This window comes from Halichoeres trimaculatus, unplaced genomic scaffold (assembly GCF_033239565.1).
Source record: "Halichoeres trimaculatus isolate MK-OKI-2021-1 unplaced genomic scaffold, fHalTri1.1 fHalTri1_scaffold_23, whole genome shotgun sequence".
Taxonomy (NCBI): Eukaryota; Metazoa; Chordata; class Actinopteri; order Labriformes; family Labridae; genus Halichoeres; species Halichoeres trimaculatus.
In genome coordinates this window covers 2371504-2392056 of record NW_027437201.1, presented here as the reverse complement: position 1 = coordinate 2392056, position 20553 = coordinate 2371504, and the positions used below count along the sequence as shown (strand labels likewise).

Genomic DNA, 20553 nt, shown 5'->3' with positions numbered 1-20553 from the left:
TGTGCCAACATGCTCTTGTATTTATTTTGATATTAAACTGCACTGCTGAACTGTTAACTGTCTCATTTAACAGTGAATTACAGCAACATATGTTCATCAAGCTGTGGCTTCATGTTGTTGCTCCATCAGCTCCTGAACGATCCTCGCAGAAAGTTTATGTCAGGCGGCAGAAAAAGCCTTCAGTGTCTTCCTCAACAGCTGAGCGTAAATGTTTTCACTGTGGCCACATTCATTCAGCTGACACCATCTGGTGTCTGTGAATGTTGTAGCAGCACCACGTTCACATCGTCCCAGGGGTGCAGTCACCTGGGAAGATTAAAGCAACACTTAGCAAGACTCATGTTCTCAATTAAACTGTTCTCTTGCTTTTGCCTTAATGCTGAAAGTAGACTGGAATGGAAAAGAGAGACACATTCAACTGCACTGTACCTTTTTTTTTTTTGGCAAAACCTTTATGCAAAGCAAACAAAAGAGACAATTAGACTTCATGAGTGATTCTATAATGAGGGGTACATGTCAAGTCCATGGGGTAAACTTATCAATTTTACTAAAAAACGATGTCAAGCAATGACCAGTTTTACAGTGGGTCATTTGGCTGATATTTCACATTCTTTTAATACAGATAGTTAACAGAGTCTATCATTTGTTGAGCAGAAAATGCTAATCATGACTTTGAATTTGCAGTTTTTGTGCTGTCCGATTTCTCAAAGGTCAAGTTTGCTCTTCAAAATTAACACCAGAATATATGTTTGTTTTTTCATTTTAGCATTATTTCTTCAAAATGATCATTAAAACATGAAAAAGCTGTTTTAAAAAATATTTAAATAATTAATTTAGATAAAATAATTCACTTTGTATGTGTGTGAAATCTGTGTCAGCTGTGTTACCCATCTAAAAAAACCCTATCAATCGGCAATGGTTTGCTCCAAAGTCAAATGACCCAAATCAGCTGAGGTCCCATCCATTTTGGTGGGAACCTTGGGTCTTAAAGCTCCAAAGTTCCATCCTTCCTTCCTTCACTTGCGTCGTTCACTTGAATCTTAGTCCCTCCCACCAGAGATGCATGGGAGAGATGCGAGGAGATAAAGAGAGGAGAGAGGATGGAGGAGATTCGTTTTTAGAGCAATGGGACATCCTCTCCTTCGAAGCGTCACATGAAGCGACGTGTTTCAGTGATGACGTCATCGGCTGATCACCTCTGGATCATCTGTCAGTCAGCTCTAACAGCTGTTTGTGTCCTTTATCTAGAGCGTATCTGATCATGAACTCTGAAACAATTATCGCTTCAGTCTTCAAAATGGCGACTGGGAAAGTACCTCTGGTGTCGTGGAGGAGATAGGACGGAGGAGGCACGAAGTTAGCGCATTGAGACGCACCCCTTGAAGAAAGTGTGTCATGTTTCAGCTCCTCCTCATCAATATTTCATCAGAATGATCGTCTGTACATGGGGCGCATTATCTGTTCATCAACTGTGTTAACATTTTCTGCTGTTCTTACTATAGATGTTATAAAAACCAAACTGTGAAGAAAAGGAGCAGAATATGAGCTGATGGAGGTCAGGTGGTGACATGTTCAAGGTCTGCAGTTAGCACAAAGGACAAAACATGGAGGAAATGTCGACTGTGTTAGAATCACTAAAAGTAGAGCTGTAGAGACAGGTTTCTCTCTTCTTGTCCTGTCAGCTGGGTTAGTGTGATTTTTGTCCATAATTCTTTTAAATTTAGTCTAAACTGTGACATAAATGATGAGGGACATTTCTAGGGAGTGTAGTCTGACAGACAAATGTTGAATAACTCTAAAATTACGATAAAATGGATTTATGGTGAAAAAATAGACACAACTTTTGTCCATAGCACTGTTGACAAAATAATGCACCAAATTCTTTTTATTACTTAAATATTTAAGAAACAAATAGAATATGAAGCAAAAAAAAAAAGCACATACTTTTTTCACTATTTTGTAAACCTGAAATGTTCTCCTTATTATAGAATCACTCCCGAACTAAACTCAAGAGTTTAATGAAACCATGCGTTTTTTAGTGCAGGACTCAACTATCACCTCTAGGGGGAGATAGACCTGTGTTTGTGATGATAGTGAAGGTTCTGGTTTCTCTGGACATCACTCCAGCGTCCAAACTGAAAGGTGTTTATGTGGTCACTGCACAGATTTTTCTCTTGTTTGGATGAATTTCTGTGGAAATCAAAATAAAACAAGAAATTTAAGTTTTCTGACAAAAGTGGGATCAGCTTAGTCATGATTACAGAGCACAGACTCGTAAAATAGATTACTGTGATGCTATTTCTTATTGATATTAATATTCTTTTTTTTTCTTTAGAAGAACATTTAAGCAGTCTGTGTTAAACTGACAAAAATAGCAGCATTCAAACTCTGGGAAATTCAGTATCAAAAATCAGTTGATTGTGTGTCATCACATGGCATGCTTATCTGCTGCTGGTCCCTCTTTTCACAAAGTGGGCTAATATTTTTAGCAACGTCCCATTTCAGCTTACAGTCGACACTGCTCTCGCTGTGTTTTGGCTCCTTAGTGTGATCAGGCTTAACTATGAGGCAAGTGAAAAAAACTGTTTCTACACTGACACTCACAGGGCAGAGTGAGATAATAACAGATCCTTACATGTTGTTTCCTCTTCCAGAGGTTTTCAACAACTTACAAGCTTGAGTTCTGGAAGGAGGTAACTGCATAAAGATAGTCTGTTGGTTTGTGCTCCAGTTTTTGGTTTTATTGATTTCACTAAATATAATGTATAAAGAGGACGAAAACTGCAGATTCTTGTCACAGACTTTTTGTTGAGACCCTGTCCAACGTGGTACTGTGCTAATTTAACAGGATAATGGCTTTAGTTTCTCTGTAGTGAGATTAGTTTTTAACCTTCTAATCTGATTAATCTAATCCTACTGTTGATTCCAGGAAGTAACTGTGAATATTTCAAATATACCTGTACCTGATACTTGCAAGGAAGTAGAATAGAAGCACTTCCTACAAACACTAAAGACCCCTCCCAGTCAATTAAACAGACCACGCCCCTTATTATGCAAATTTATCCATAACTCCAATGTGCACACATTTGGACAGTGTTTGCAACATTTAGCTTAATTCATTCAGACATGTTAGTGTGTCTTAAACAGTGAATTTTAACTGTGTGCAGTAGTGCTGCATGATTTGGGGAAAAGGTGCGATTTGCGATTAGGTGGACAATATTGCGATTGCGATTGTGCTTGCGATTTAATAAAAAAAGTTGTGTCATGATGAGTCTACAGACTTGCTTGGTTATCATGGAGAAAAATCTGAATTGCATGTGCTGACATTGCGATTGCAATTGCGATTACCTCTTTTGCGGTTACGTAATTGCATGTGCTGGCATTGCGATTGCGATTGCGATTGCAATAATCGTGCAGCCCTATTGTGCAGCATATAAATGCCTGATTTAACTTTATGGTGAACCAAAGTTCTTCCGAGTTCTGAGAGGATCATGACGGTTTCAGAGCAACTGCTATCTGGTGACCTTCGACTAAAAGTGCTAATTATCATGGTTACTACAGCAGTTGGAACATGAAAAGAGTTCTCAATGCATCTTTTTTAGGGTTATTCTGATTATCAGCCAGGCTGATAATCCTCATTTTGAGGCCTATCAGCCAATGGCAGCCAATAAGAAATCAGTTTCTATCTATGTTATGTTATTTTTGTACTTTTTTTTTTTTAATGTTATTTTTTTCAGGCTCTTTATTCATGTTGTGGCTTCTGCATTCCTGTTGTGGCTTTTGCATATGTGTTGTGGCTTCTGAAATTATGTTGTGGCTTTTGCATTCCTGTTGTGGCTTTTGCATTTCTGTTGCACCTTTTGCATATGTAATGTGGCTTCTAGATTCCGGTAAAAACTTGTGCATTACTGTAGTGGCTTTTGCATTTGTGTTGTGGCTTCTGCAGTTATTTTGTGGCTTTTTCATTTGTGTTGTGGCTTCTGCAGTTATGTTGTGGCTTTTTCATTGGTGTTGTGGCTTTTGCTTAAAATACAATACAGCTTTATTTATATAGCACATTTAAAAGATCCACAGGGGTAACCAAAGCGCTGCAGTTCCCCCAAAGTTGTGTTGTGACTACTGCATTTTTGTTGAAGCTGTTGAATTCTTGTCGTGCCTTTGGTATTTGTGTCGTGGCTTTTGCTTGGTGCTGTGGCTTCTGCATCCAAGTTTTGGCTTCTGCATTTCTGTTAAAGCTACTGCAATCCTGTTGTGGCATTTGCATTTGTGTTTTGGCTTCTTTAGCCGTGTTGTGGCCTCTGCAAATTGTCTGACACCTAGCGACCATGGTAGTTTTGATCTGGGGTTGTGGCCAAATAAGACGACCGGGAGTCAAATGAAGAGGAAAATAGTTTTAACGATTCACAGAAACAGATTTCATGTTTGGGGTCAAACTATTTTTATTTTAATGATTAACTCTGTGTATTGGTCAGTTAAAGTCAACAGGGCATTAACAAAGATGGGCTCTTCTACCTGTTTTTTACAGTCTATGGCTCTTACTCTGTTTCTATTGCCTCTGGTGGACTTTGGGGGAACTGCAGGTATTTGCACTTCAGCGCTGGCTTTATTTTTTTTTACCTTGGGAGGTTGCCACTTAGGATTCATACACACACACACACACACACACACACACACACACACACACACACACACACACACACACACACACACACACACACACATGTGCATGACCTTAAAAAAATCTTTTTCACATTTTAAAATGATATTTTATTCTTTTTTATATCCTGTGCTACATAGTGGGAAAAATTAATCCATGTCAGATCAGCATTTCCACAGAATTGTCTTGTTTAAGCCACAATAATTGGGAAAAGCTCGGCACGGGATGGGGATGAATTTTTTGATTTTCATCATGTGTCGTCTTTAAAGCCTGGTTCCTTTTTTATAACATTTTTTCTCATTGATTCCTCCCAGATTGTTTTCTTTCAGCAGTGGGTGCTGGGTGAGATATTGTGTCTTCATCCTCACGTGCTTTGAGGATTTGCACACATACACAAATAAGGACACACACACACACACACACACACACACACAGCTTCCAGGCACATCTGCTCAGTCGCAAGTTAATTCAAAGCAAACAGGAGAGATTTGAGAATGACAGGCCGGATTTCTCAATGGGGTTTGCTGAGGAGAAGGAAGACGTGTTTAACCGAGGGGAGGGATGTTTGCATGCCGACTCAATGAGAGCTTATCTATATTACTGTTTAAACCGGGATTAGGAGCTGAGGATTTTCATTGAAGTCTGAAATGGCCAGGGAAAGTCCTTTTTGTACGTTTCAGCCAAGGCTTGATCCACGTTTGCTCCACGTCGAATCAGATAAACATCAGATTCAGAATGCAGAGCTGTGAGAAACACAGTTAGGATAATATTTCACCTGGTGCAACACTCTGTCCTATTAGGCTGCAGAATAGATAGCCAGCATGTTTAATGGATCAGGCTCTTTATTAGGGACCAACAGAGAAGGATGAGCTTCAAGAAGAAAGCCCGATGAGAAGCCATTAAAAATAGATAGAAGGGAACGAGTGCCAACGCCTGAACAGGATCCGACTGAGGGAGCGGTACTTTGTTACATCCTGAGAGCCAGTCTTTTACTTTCACTGCCTCGTCTCTCCAACTACTCATTCTCCAACTCTTACATTTCTCCCACAGTCTTTGGCCTCAGGTAACAGAGCGCATTTATCCTCCTCATTTTTAAAGTCAACGACCCTCAACAAGGGCCGTTTTCATTCAGCACTTCCCTGACCTGCTTCTTCTCCCCTCAGAATCTGATTTTTCCTCCAGAACAATTCAGAATTCGTCTCTGGCTTCAGGAAACTCCCACACAGCTGCTGAATCGGCTCAACTTTTCCAAGATTTCCTACGCCCCCGCCAGAAACTCGTGCATAGCTCTATTTCTTTTCTCAAACAAGTTTGTCCTCTTGACTCCTGATTTGCATGAAGCTACACCAGAGAAACAGTCTGGGAAATGTATCTAAGAGGTTCTTTAGCTCACAGACATAAAAAGGCTTATATAGTATGTTTTCAAAGCCTTATTTTCAGAACAATGACGCTATTTTTCAGCACTAAAAGCAGCAGGCCTCGTATATCTCACTTACTGTGTGAAGTCTGGGTTCAAACGTGAGGGAAAAAGCTTCAAAATGATGTATCGATGTTGTTAAACCGCTTCTCATGTTTCTGTTTTTCTGGTTTCAGGATAGATCTATACAACCCAAGCGCCATTGTTGTTCCCATTCTCACCTCCACATAAATCACTGTGACAAAAAAGGAACTATTTCCTCACAATTCAGCAGAACTCAGCCCCTTCCTGCTGCTGAAAAGCTCTTATAGTGCACTTTAAAGTTTTGTGCCTGCTTCCTAACACCTCCTGCGGACATTTTTAAATAGAAAAATTATGTAAACATATTCACTGGAGCTCTTGCTAGTCTCGAGTTATTAAACATGAAACACTCCAGGAATCATCCCCCAATTATCAGGTTTCTTAAAGCAGTTCCCTCTGATGAATACTTGATGACGGATCGATTAATCAAATTAACAGTGGGATCATGTTACTCTGATGCAGGGGCGGCATTAAGGGTGGGCCCAACAGTCCCAGGCCCTCACTGAAGTTTTCTTTGAAATGTTTTTGTTTGTTTACTTATTTTAAAAGAAATTATTTTGAATGACTATAGTAAAATTTTGTCACTTTACACTTGCTTTGTTATTCTTAGATTCCCTGTCTTTATAAAATGAGCTGAGTGTCACCATTTTTTAGTCTGTTGGGGAAACAAAAACCAAAAACATAAAAAGGAGTTATACATCACTCAGTTTCACGTTATACCAGTCAGATTAGAGAATGATTTAGGGAAATACAGTAAATTTTTGTTGCTGCTCTTACATTCTACAGTTGATGCGGAGCAGTCCACTGGTGTGTCAGTGCGCTAATTCTTTGGCTAATACAACCGAGAGCGATTGCAGGTAGGCCAGTCTGATGCACTAAAACATTGTTAAATGAAATCAAATATTAAAGGCGCAAATAAAAGATAACGATAAAGATAAAAAATACTTTATTCATCCCCGAAGGAAAATTCATGACAAATAATAACAAAAATTCAAAAATAACAACTAATTCCACTTTCAAACATACATGGTAACAGTAGCATATTTATATCTGTAAAGTAATAGCTATCTATTAATTTTTGGAATTTAAAGCCCACCCAAAATCGGTCAGGCCCACCCAAAACTGAAATCCTGGCTCCGCCCCTGCTCTGATGACTGGATAGTGTAATCTACAGAAAAGTGGACCTGATACCATTTAAACAAGCATCCCTGTGAGCTGTATATCTAGACGTATATTCCCCTGGGGAGCTATAAGCTGTGTTGTTTGCTTGGGTCAAAGTGAGTTAAGATGCGACTTTATTTGGTGTGTTTAACATCAAGTCCTCATGAAAAACATCTCAAGGCTTATCCTCTTAATCCGCTCTTAGCCGCGTTTATCCCGGAGCCTTAATTCTCTCATGAGGACGCTACAAGAGGCCGAGAGGGCAGCAGAGACCAGCTCCACAGAGAGGGGGACACATTTCAATCGACACCACTCGAGGAATTGAGTCCTTAAAGCTGATACAGCTCCTATGATATAGAAGAGAAGTGCAATCTGAATGTGTCTCCCCTCTTTGATTTCATGATTCCACAGAGACCGGCTTCCATGACCAACATGCACAGTTGCACCCTTCTCAGCTGAACACAATAGCCTGCATTGAATGACGCGGGTGATCCATCTTTCCTTGATTTGCAGACACACACACAAAAGCCATGTGTTGATAGTGACACTGTAGGGTGTAATGGTGCTGTCAGCTGCTCCCAAAGCATCCTCCCTCCCTGCCTCTCCTCCTCCTCCCTCTCCCTCCGTCTATACCCCACAGCAGATGAAAACAGGTCCCCACAGAGGATGCAGGCATTTCATTGGCTGGGATATTTCACAGGAGTGGAAAGAGAGGGAGAGAGAAAGAGGTGGAGAGAAAGCTGAGGAAGATGCAACTACTCCGCCACAGCGTTCTGGCAGAGTGCTGAGCCCAGGGATGCAAGAGGTGCCCGCACATGATTTCTCTATTCTGTCTTTCTCTCTTCTCTTGATCAGTGGAGATTCCTGCAGCTGTGGAGGATAACTTCTGTCATGACTCTCCAAGAGAAGCAACAGCTGTGCAGACTGCTCTGAAGCTATTTGAAGCTCAATATCACCTGCTTTTGCAGCCCCAGACTCGTCTTATTTTCTACCTTTCTGGACCTATTTACACCTGAACTTGCATTGCATTGCATCAGGGAGCTCTTTCAGCCCTCAGAGGCTCCTCATTGTCTTCACAGGAGGCACCACTTGGAGGAAAGGGTGGCTGCTTTTACTGTAAATGTGTTTCCCAGCGATCGGCACTGGACTATACCCCTCCAAGTCTCATCCTGCACACGCTGAGAGCCCCTGGAAGCCGCCTGCTGTGCCTCTGGGATGGTGTGACAAGCAGCCAGCTTTTGGCTGTCCCACATCTGGGTCAAGATGCCGGTGATGAAGGGCCTCCTGGCCCCCCAGAACACCTTTCTGGACACTATCGCTACACGCTTCGATGGCACCCGTAAGTATTCCAAACACCAAGTAGTTTTGGTACTTGTTCATCTTTCCAAATGCAGAGGAAACTGATGAAAGTCTCATGATGTGTTACTCAAAGGTGGACCCTGGTTCAAGTCCAGGGAGGCTGATTCATGCATGACGTGTCAGCTATCAATCAAACAGCTACATTAATCCCACTGGAGGCAAATGGTTTGGAGCAGCTTTTATGTAAGAAACAGAAACAAAACAACAAGCAAGTCAAAACCTTATGTAGGTATAACAAAAAAAATGTTTAAAACAAATAATAAAATTTTAAAAATGAATTAAAGGGGGGAAAAACGGAATAGTCAGCCCTGTTTTTTTTTTTTTTTTAAAAGTCAGTAAATAAATCTACTGAGCATTAAATCCATAGATTCTAGAGAACAGATGCATATCTAAGTGTCAATTTAGTTCACAGAGTCAGGACACAACACCCTGAGACAAAATGTAAACAACTCAGACAGTAGAATTTTTTTCTGCTACCAGGAAAATTTTCTGGGTCCAGAAAAACATATGAGCCGACGTAGTATGACACGACACGATTCAATACCACAGAGTTTTGTGTGATACAATCCCTAAAGGTTTTGCTTAGTATATACATGGTTTTTTATTTATTTTAAAAGGAAAATTCTATTTTGAAAAAAAAAACAGATTTTCTTAAAGTAGGTAGAACTATCCATGACACCATTATTAAAAGTTTCCCTTGTTGAACAAAAAACAAAAACAAACGTAAATGAGTAACGATAACATCAGTAAACAGCATGTGCACATGCTTTATACACTTTAAAGAGGATATATTTACCTGTTACAAAAAGAAGATGACTTATTATACGATACGATACGATACGGTACGGTACAGTACGGTACGGTACGGTACGGTACGATACGGTACGATACGGTGCGATGCGGTACGATACGATACGATACGATACGATACGATACGATACGATACGATACGATACGATACGATACGGTACGGTACGGTCCGGTACGGTACGGTACGATACGATATGATACGATACGGTATGTTACGATACGGTACGGTGCGATGCGGTACGATACGATACGATACGATACGATACGATACGATACGATACGATACGATACGATACGATACAGTACGGTATGTTATGATACGGTATGTTACGATACAGTACAGTACGATACGGTACAGTACAGTATGGTGAATAGTAGGGCTGGGACTGTATACTTTTCTCCCGATTCTTTTACGTTTTTTTGGGGTACAGATTTGTTTCAATTTTTCGATTTTAAAACCAGACTAAGATAAAAAGTTGAGTGATGATGGTGATGATGATGATGATGGTGATGGTGATGGTGATCATGATGATGATGATGATGGTGATGATGATGACAATGAAATTTATCAGGGGCCATAATTTAACACCCCAGCCCTGCAAAAAAAAAAAAAAAAAAATGAAATGCACATCACATGTGAGTCAGTTTTTAGGATTTATATAGAGGATCTGATATCTTATTTTTTCTCTAATCCAGCTTATAAACATAGACTAAAAAGACTCATTGAAATTTGAGGAAAAAAAAAGATTTTTTTAACAAAAAAATATCAATTTAGAATTGTTAGACAAAAAAATCCTAATACAATGCATTGATTTTTTTCCCCCCTCCCTTAGGACATAGCGATGCCAGAGACTGGCTGATGGGCCGATCCAAAAACAAACAAACAAAAAGACCATAGATACTGACTATCTATACACACAAACTGCTATTTCCTCAATTAATTTGCTGCTGTTATCTTGGCTCAGTGACCTTGGGTTTTTGTGGCAACAAAGAAATATGAAAAACAGATCAAACATTTTCTGTTTGCGAGGTTTTATACACGGGAACCACTGCCATACCTCACACTGAACTGCCTCTTTAGGGAGAAGTTCAATGGTTTTGAATGCTGCATGTTGAGCTACCTCCATGGAAATATTTAACAATAGAAACAATGAAAACCATTAACACTTATGCTACATATAATGTTCAGCATGTAACACAAGGTCCATGACTCAGAGGGATTTGGAGACTATGATGTTAAAGCAAAAGCCAAATGGCCTCAACAAACAGATGTTGGTTGAAGTGAAAACAATCAGACATGGAGGCTAACATCACATGAAGTAACTCTCAGTGTTTCTCACTGCAGTGGGATGGAGGGAAAAGTTTCTTCATCATTACAGACCTGCACGTGTCAGACCTGTAGCTCTTCCACATTTGTTGAACCTCCAGGTTGACTCTGGTTTTCCTCCCAGTTTAAACTGGCCTCCACAGCCATCAGGCAGCACTGCATTTTCTGCTCGTCTTGCATCTCTTGTTTTGCACCTTGTGCCGCCTCAGGGGAGGCTGAGGCTCGTTGTAAACAAATGCCGCGGGGACGTCTGTGTTTGCTCGCTCGTCGATTCAGCCCTGTTCTCCTCCCCCAGTCAAAGCAGTCTGAATGAATGCTGAGTGGCCCACACGGTGGCTCCTCTGGCTGGTTTGATCAACAGTGAAATGGGCGATGTTTTGGGTAATTGATGTGTTGGAGATGCAGTTATGGCTTGGTCTTATGAGTCAGTGATTCTAACGAGACATCAGGGGATGTCTCATCACACATCGGGAGTGTTTCTCATATCTTTACACTTAGTGTAGCTTAAATAAGAATTAAGAGCTTTGGGAAACGAGGAGAATCAACACTGGATCTCGAGAGGATGCAGGCGTGGTAGGGTTCATCTGGAGGATCAGGGGTCATGGCCTCGTGATGAGTCTAAAGATGGGCTCCCTGCCTGCTCCAGAGGGGTGGCTCTCCTCTCTAAGCCCTCCCTCTGTCTGCCTCAGGGTCTTTTTGAATATATGTTTTTTTACCACACAAATTTTTTTCTTGCCATAGAAACCTCCCCTAGTTTGTGTTTTTGATAAACATTTTTCCAATTGAATTTGAATTTAAAGCTCCTGTAAGGAACTTTTGTTTATAATGATTTTGGTGCCCCCTGTGGACAAAGCAGTAACTTATATATTGCTGATTTGCTTCTTACATGTTTAATAGGATTTTTCCAACAAAAATCTGGTCTTCTTTCTTTTGATGGTCAAATGTATCGCTCATGATAAGGCATTAAACATTAAACACACATTAAATAACCTTTAAAAAAATCTACCTGATGGTCTTTTTTTGCTTTTGTTACATCAGGTGTACCTCCAGTCGGTACATAACCAGCTTGAAACCCCCTCAAGAGTTTCAAGAGTCCCAGTTCTTGACAGAAACAGCCCCATGTGAAATGTATAGCCCTGCAGAGCCACCACAGAACAGTGTTTTTAGTTTTCACATTCATGCTGACCACTTTTCTTTCTGCTTCGGTGTTGCAGAGTGCTCATTGCGTCAGCAGCAGGCTTCACGCTAACTGTCTGAGTAACAGCCTTTCAGACCGACAGGAGTCCAAGATTAAAACATGTTTGTAGCAGCAGGATACGCGTCTTTGTAACTGCATCCAGTTTTTCACCACTTTCAACCCATTTTCAAAGTCGCTCAAGGCTGCGGCTCCTCCAGGAGTGGCAGACTGCCCGCGGCTCAAAATAGCTTCCTTCCTGTTGCCGGGGCGACAAGGTCCCGCCACTCGACATGGATGATGCTTGAGCACATTGAAAAAGACAGTCGGCTAAAGTGAAAACACTTTAACTTGCTTTCCAATTAAGGACTTTAAGAAGGCAGCTGGTCTGTTGTTCCAGAAACAAGTGACATTGTGGGTCGTACAGCTGTGGCTCCCACTCGCCTCAAAGTGCCTCCAACTGTTGCTGCCGAATGTAGTTATTGATGTCTGCCTGAGAGCAGTCCGTCTCTGGATGCAGAACTTTTTCATCAAAGTCTTTATATGCATTTACCACAGAGAGCAACGTGAACAACAACAAAAAACGTAATAAAAGACAGCCCTGTCCTATTCCCATCTCCCCAAATCTAGAGTCTTTAACAAATATTCAACCAGACAGTCAGTAAATAAATTGGAAAAAAAATACAGATAGTAGAAGGAAAAATATATGTGTATATAAATATAAATAGGTATGCAGACTGGTGACATCTGAGTTTTTCATTAGACACATTACTGCACATTACTTTCATTACTGCCCCCCGTGCCATAACAGTATATTTCTCCATGAGTATAAGCACAAAATATTTAGTTTACTTTGCAACCAAAATTCCTTTTTTCAAAACTTGGAATTCTACAACTTTACTGTAATATGAAACACAACAAAGCCTGCATCTGTATATATTATCAAAATTATTGTTAGACCTAATATGAGCCTTATTTGCTGGACAAGTTCAGAAAAATGTCTTATTTCAAGATATTAAAAGGGGGTAGAATTAAAAAAGTAAAATTGACCTGTTTAGTTTATCTCATTAAGCCCTTGGTGGACCTTTTTCTACTCGATCCAGATGTCATGTTTATCTTTTCATTTCTTAAAAAACACATTTCTCTGGACCTCTCTCCCACTCTCTCTCTCCTCTATCTGTCTCTCTAACCCCAACACAGGTGAGACAGATGTCTGTCTAACATGAGTCTGGTTCTGTCCGAGGTTTCTGCCTGTTAAAGGGAAGTTTTTCCTTGCCATTGTAACTTGCTAAATGCTGCAAAGTCCTGTACTCATGTTGGATTAAGATAAGATAAGACTCCTCATCTTGTCTTCATGTTGGGTTTCTGCCAATAAAATTTTATTAACATTTACTGGTCTAGACCTGTAAATGTTTTTGTAAAGTGTCTTGAGATAACATTTGTTATGATTTGGCGCTATACAAATGAAGATTGATTGATCGATTGATTGATGGGACCTGTCAGTGAATGAGTCTTACGTTAATCTGTTAACACATAGTTGCCCAAAAGAAGACGTAAAAGTTCTTAGACTTTTGTTTTTGCAGTGTATCACTTGCAAAACTTAGTTGCTGGTTCAGGTACATTACAATAATGAAACTAAATTCATGCTGTGCATTTGTTGAGGCAGTCAACAAAGAAACAAGACAACAACAACAAAGAAAATGATAAAAGTCACATTATCAAAAACAACATAAATTGGTGGGCATCTCCGTTTGGTGTGATGACCTCGACCGATGTGATTTCCTCATTGTTTTAATATTACATTTGACACATATAGCAGTCAATAGATTCTTTGAGGTCTTCTTTTACTGGTGCTGAGGTAAATGTAGGGATGCTTATCGGGAACTGGTTCCTGTTAAAAACTGACTAGAAATGGTTTAATCCATTGACATCATTAAGATAAGATAAGATAAGATAAGTCATACTTTATTAATCCCCGGAGGGAAATTCAAGTTGTTTGGGCACTCTTCCAAGCAGAGAATTGTACACTCTGATGGCTGCAGGGAGGAATGATCTTCGGAACCTCTCGGTCCTGCAGCGCACAGAGGTAAGGCGTCCCCTGCTGCCTTTATTAGCCTTTATGCTTAATGATTCCATGGTTGATTATTCACATTACACCATAGAAGCTGGACCTTAGCTTAGCAGACGATAACAGTTTCCCCAGAAACCTCTGATTCAGGATTTTCCTGCTTGAAGTTTGACTTAAGAACTTAACTCACAAAGAAATTTACATTACCCTTTGACACCAGATTCCAATTCAATAAATTCAAGGATTCAAGGTTTTTATTTGCCATTCGTAGATGGACCGACAGTCCAGACACATTGGAAATCTTGTGCGAAGCTCTTTCAGAGTCGAAGACAAAAGATATGAACACTTTAAATAAAGAATATGAAATAGTTTAAATAAAGACTTTACAAAAATAAAAAATAAAAACGTGAGAGTTCCAAATAAAAAAAATGCCAGAGTACCAAAAAAACAACAACAACAACAACAACAACAAAAAACCACTGTTAACAGAGTAGAAAGTATTGTACTTATTGGAGGAATTATAACTTCCATTCAACATGGTGTATATCTCCTACAGGACCAAAAACCATATGGAAAAAAATAGGCTAGCTTCATGCTAATGTATACGGGAAATTGCATTTATATGCTAGTGGTTAGCATATACTACTCTGGTAATGAACCAGAATTTTAACTTTCATCACAGAAACACATCACAATTACACTCCGTAAATTATTCTAAAAAGCCTAAGCGTCAAAATACTCACAGTCAAATGTTTTCAGAAAGGAAGAGAAGAGAAAAATATGTGCAGGCTCATATGTGCAACCACTCCAAGACACTAGGTGGCCTACTTCAGTCAATTACATAAAACAAAACGATACATCTACATCATGTGATGTGTGATTTTCACTTATTATTATTTTATTATGTACAGAGATGTCCAGACCAACTAACCAATTCCATGTCTACTTTATTGTTGTTTGGTTGTAAACTCAATAAAATATACATGTATATATTTTATTTACTTCACATCCTGACGTCACTTCCTTCTGACAGTGGAGTCTCTAAGAGAGTCCGCTGAGAGTGGAGGTCTGCAGCTGGACCCCTCTAATTTTTTTTTTACTAATTGTAAAACAGAAAATAGATGTTTCTTTCTTTTTTTAAAAAAAGAAAGAAAAAGCAGCCACAGAGGCAGACACTGTCGAACATTTTTAACTCATGTGTCACTCCAACGCGCTCTTTATCCAGACTGTTCTGACAGCAGGTACATTCCATAGCACCACATTTTATTATTCCAGCATCAGCATTTGCATGTTCTTGCTCTAAAGTAACAGTACCAAAGTTTTTTCCTCGGAGAAGCTAAAAATAATCGACTTCTTTTCACTCTCTGTATCTCTTTATCATGAGTTTTTTTTTGTTTGTTTTTTATATGAGAATTTGTGGCTAACTCTGTGACCTTGCTGGAAGCTGCCATACTTCATGAACTGTGCCTATGACTGACTGAAGGCTGGGAGCAGATAACACATTCATAGACCTAACATTTGGGAAATTAAAATATGTAAAACAAGGTGTCTGTTGCATAATATAAGCACTTTTGTCCAAAGTTATTACACATGATGTCATTCTAACGCAGCCTGTTGTCCGTAAGAACAGTTTGTACCATAGAAATATGAAAAGAATGACCATTAGTTTTGTTTTGTAGAATGCCTTTATGTAAATATTCAGATGGCTTTCATTTTGCAGAAGAAAATGATGTAAGGAAAAACTGCTTTTGAAATCAACAGGACAAACGTAGTCCTTTTGTATTTTTAGCTTCATGATCAATATTTTCACAGTGTCCCAGAGTAATTTCTGCACTTTGTGGCTCAGAGCGAGAGCTGTTCATGCTCACACATATTGATTAGGCTGTGCTCAACCTCAGGAATAACCTTTGTGAAGCTGAAAGCCATTTTTAAGTAGATTTTAATTTAACAGTTCCTTGACTGAGAAAATTGCTTGTCTGTGTCAAATGTTTCTCGTGCCACTGTGAGCGAAATGTTGGAACAGGTTAATTCAGTAACCTTTGGCAGTGCACAGTGCAGCATGTGGCTCATGGCAATGTCAGTAGACCTGGTCCCTGAGGACTGGTATGTGTGTGTGTGTGTGTGTATATATTTGAGTTTCTCTGGGCTTTATGTTAGTGTAGTCATGTGTTTGATTGCTGATTTCATAAGACATGTGTCCATACGCTTGTGAAGGTTATGTATTGATCCCTAAGGGGAGATTTTCTGAAGTCAAAGGTTAGAGCCACATTGAAGAGCGTCACCTTTACAGACGCACTCTGCTCCAGGGCGTCTCAGGAGGGCAGATATTTGCTGCCACGCATGTTATGACCAGGATCTTTCCAACTTTTCATGGAGGCAAATATGCTGCATGAAGAATGTGTTTATGTGTCACAGCATAAACACCCTTTCTTAACACCCACACTCCACACACACACACACACCCCAGCTCCTTTACATGACCTCCCCGGCGGCGCTTTCACATCGACAGCATCCCTCGTCCTGTGGGGCAATGAAACTACAGGGCAGCTGGAGGCCAAGATAAGAACGAGGTTTATTTTCCCCCTTAAACGCTTTTCCTGTTAAAAGGCCTCAGAGGAGCCGAAAAAGAGACAGGGCGGGTTGTCAAACTGAACCTCGCAGAGCTGAACTGATGAATGGCTCCAAAGAGGCAGCAGACGTGTGCTGGTGGACGGCTGAGGCTGTTCATCCGTTGCTGATTTTAAATGTTTGAGGGAAGCTTTTTTTGTCATCGTACTGGTCTTGAGCTGATATTAAAACCATCCAGCTTTGATCCCTCACTCCTCCTACAGCAGATGTATGTTTTTTCTGTTAGACACAGAAATCTAAATCCGCTCCTGATATGAAGCTCTGCACCATGCGTGGCAGCTACGCCTCCATCGTTGGGTAAATGTAGGTGTGAGTTGGCGTTTGTGAAGCAACACGCACCCCTTGAGGATGCATGCACGACATACATGCAGTCTTTTTAGGATTCAGACATCAATAACACAAGTGTTAGATCATCAAAAAGGAGGCCCTGAAAGCACTAATGCTAAACACACACACAAAAAATCATCACTGTTTTCTCCTCAGCTCATTTCATGTCCAGTGACCTTTTCCTCTGAGAGTACACTTCCGCTTGTCGCTCTCAGCTTTCTGCCACTTTAAGTAATTACACGCTGCTGGGTGGTGATTAGCCGGCGAAGCAGTGGCCAGCCCTCATGGGCATTATTCCTCTTTTATTGAGGAACTTGTGAGACTTGTGCTCGATGCAGGCAGAATGCTTGTTGTTAGCTCTTAGCTGTCGCATGTAGCGTCATCATGTCAGATTACAGTTGTAGCAAGTCAGCACAGATGTGTAATTAAGGAGGCTGGCGCAGCAGAGCGGCCATTCAAAGCAATATCCCTGAGAGGATTAGAGCCCAAGAATTGAGGCATTGTCACCATCTCTCACACATAAACACATATTTGCATTAAGTGTAGTTTATCTCCATGCTGGATTGTTTAATTTTTTTTATTTTTGCAAATTCAGCAAAAAACAAGTAATTATAAAGTTTTAGGAAGATGAAGTGAGACTCAAGTCCATGAGTTGTTGTTTTTCATCTTAAGAGCAAAGTCCTGCTTGTTTTTAAGGAATTTACTGCTTCTAGGAAGTAAAGTGTCAGCTTATAGATGGGTCATGTATTAGAATCTTTGAGGAAAACATATTAGCAAGACAAAAAATGAGGTGTTGGCTCTATTTTTGTGAGTTATTCTAGGGAACTGGGACTGCTCTATGTGGTAAAAGTTGAAGCAGCACAATTCTTCTTGTAAAGCTTGGAGAAAACAGCTATTCCTGTAATGCTCTAAATGTTTAGCTTCACTCCAGGTTTGTTTTGGGGCCAATCCCAAATGTCATTCTTACCCCTTCCTCTTGGTCCAAGGGCCAAGCGAAGAGGTAAAAAACATCTTAAAAACAAGACGCCACTCAATCCCTGTTGCGTCATCATCTCTGGTCTCCCTCTGGCTGTCATAGTCAGAGCAACTATTTCTTCTTCTAAAGCGTGCAAATTCTTAAAAGTGATGATAAACTGATATTAGGTTAGGGCGACACATTCACAGCAAACAGACTTCACTCCCATGTACTGAATACATGAGCGATGAGACAGCTAAGCTATGATGAGCTAACGTTAAGCTAGCGTTACAGTATTCAGAAGCTATATTATGCAGCACCCTGCTCTGACATCAGTGTAGCTGTTATTAGCTGTAGCTGTCGCTATAGCAGTGTTTGCTATATTGTTATAACAAGCGATTTTAAAATACAACCAACAATTCAAAACATGGCTTATATTTACATGGAGGAGCAAGGGATTAGATATCTGATAAAAAATATCCATATCATGGGAAATTTGTCATACCCCTTGGAATCAAGTGAAGTTCTGGTTTGTCTTTGTTTCAGTGGCTGAGTAGCCCTTCCCCTCAATCTTACAGAGAATTAGGACACCACTTCACTAGACATGCTCACACAAAACCAAGGACTAAGGGCTGGAATTGAGATTGGCTCTTAGTTAGCATAAAGTCTGAAAACCTGGTGAAACAGCTAGCCTGGCAGTTGCAATGTTGTTAATATGAACCTTGATGTAACATAAATAGCAGAAGCCTGGTTAGCTCCACAGGGCTGGAAACGAGAGACACAGCTAGCTCTGTATAGTCCATAATATACAGTTGAAGCTAGGGTAGTTAGACTAGCACAATGTGGTCATCCCTATGTTCCCACATTTCGAGGACATTTTCAGAATGAGGTCTTGTGTTCCACATTTCCCTTAAAGTACTAGAGATCCAATTTCAAGTGAACTGCATTAATAGTGAAACTTCTCACTAAATTATGTTTTTGGGGGCTTCCCATGCCTTTGATTGGAAATGAGAGGACAGTGGATAGAGTAGGAACGAGGATGAGAGTGGGGAACGACATGCAGGAAACAGGCCAAGCTCAAAAGCGAACCTCATGACCCTTAGACTGCTATGCCATCTGCACTCCAACTTTTAACTTATTTAGATTGTTTGAATGTGCACTGTTCATTAAAGGTAGGGTCTGCAGGAGTTTTGGTTACTGGTTAGTAAACACAACATTCAAACTGGGCTCCTCCTCCTTGGCTCAGTGCCAGCAGCAGCACACACCCACAGCCTCCAACCGTGACTACGTGAACACACTCACTAGCCCAGCAACCACCTGTAGCATCACGCTTCTACATGGGGGGAACTCCAAAGCTGTGCACCTGACTTGGCATGTTAGCACAAGCTAATCACAGGTATTTGACACATACCTGATTAGCAGAAAGCTAACTCACGTCACTCTCCATCCCATGCTGTTTTCCAAGTTCCTGAAAGCAAGTAAAAGTGGAGCCAAGTTTCACCCTTGTTCAGGAAAAAGCTTTCTCTGTTTGGAGTTTCTTTCACTTTGATTGTTTTTCTTCCTCCCTGTTACGTCCAGTATCATAGCTGCTCTGATTAGCTTCTTCCACTCGCTAATCAACAGACAAAGTCACTTGCACACTGAGCGCAGCGTGATTGGCTGATGTAACCATGCTTACTCTCCACCCAGAAATGTCCGGATACAACCAAAAGATAAACAAACAGTCAGAAGAGGGGGTTGAGGTAGACAAAGACACTTACACAAGTAAACCGGCCCAGAGGAGATGATTGAGCAGAATTATTCCTGTGAAAGTTGACTTTTTATTTTTTTGGAAAATCCTGCAGACTCTACCTTTAATGTCTTGAATCAAGTTGCATAAAGACAAAAATGATGTCTTAATCACTTGTAACAATAAAAAAAAAAAATCAGAATTTCTTGAATCTAGAAAAATTGTTTAATACAAGTAACTTTTGTCTTACCCCATTAGTGGATTTTTTCTCTCACTTTTTTGCCTTCTAACAAATTGAAAGAAGACATTTTCTTCAACTGGTCAGGTGAATGAGGTTCATACCACGTCCAAAAGGATTTTTTTTTTTTTACTGAAAATAAGACAAAGCACTTGATAAGATTTCAGTTTTTTGCAGTGTGGTACAGATAACACAAGCGATGAAAGAACATCAGCTTATTGTTGTTAAAAAACTCTGAATGATAGAGACAAAAAGCCTCATCATCCATGTTCTTGGATAAAAAATTACAAAAAAGGAATACTTTGATTTTTCATGTCTGTTAAATGGTTTTACATAAGGATAACGTGACATTTTTAAACCCTGGGTGTTGGTGTAAAACCTCTCAGCTTGAGTAAAAGTGTTAAGTGTGCCTCAGATTTCAATGACTCAGCAAAAAAGTTTTATTCCATAGTGACTTGTTGGTTTTAATCCCTCCTTACAAAATGATTTATGGCTGCACCTGCCCTTGACCCATTTGAAGTAAGGCTCAGGGTTGCTGAGCGGAGATGCTCCTATTCTGAGGTAACATTACATAAACCAGAGATGAATGCATTCCTCTCCGACTCTTTCTGCTTCTCTGAGT

General features: G+C 40.1%; 1 protein-coding gene across 2 annotated transcripts in view; it reads left to right on the top strand.

Annotated features, from left to right (window-relative positions):
* The first annotated feature begins 8036 nt into the window (after window positions 1-8036).
* LOC141784971 (voltage-gated delayed rectifier potassium channel KCNH4-like) overlaps window positions 8037-20553 on the top strand; it is a 57495-nt gene continuing 44978 nt past the window's right edge. The window contains exon 1 of one of the 2 annotated variants that reach the window (XM_074662992.1): window positions 8037-8655. In XM_074662992.1, the coding sequence (XP_074519093.1) occupies window positions 8580-8655 (76 nt within the window). In that variant the 5' untranslated portion in view covers window positions 8037-8579. The remainder of the gene's footprint in view (window positions 8656-20553) is intronic. The other variant, XM_074662991.1, reaches the window with a different exon arrangement.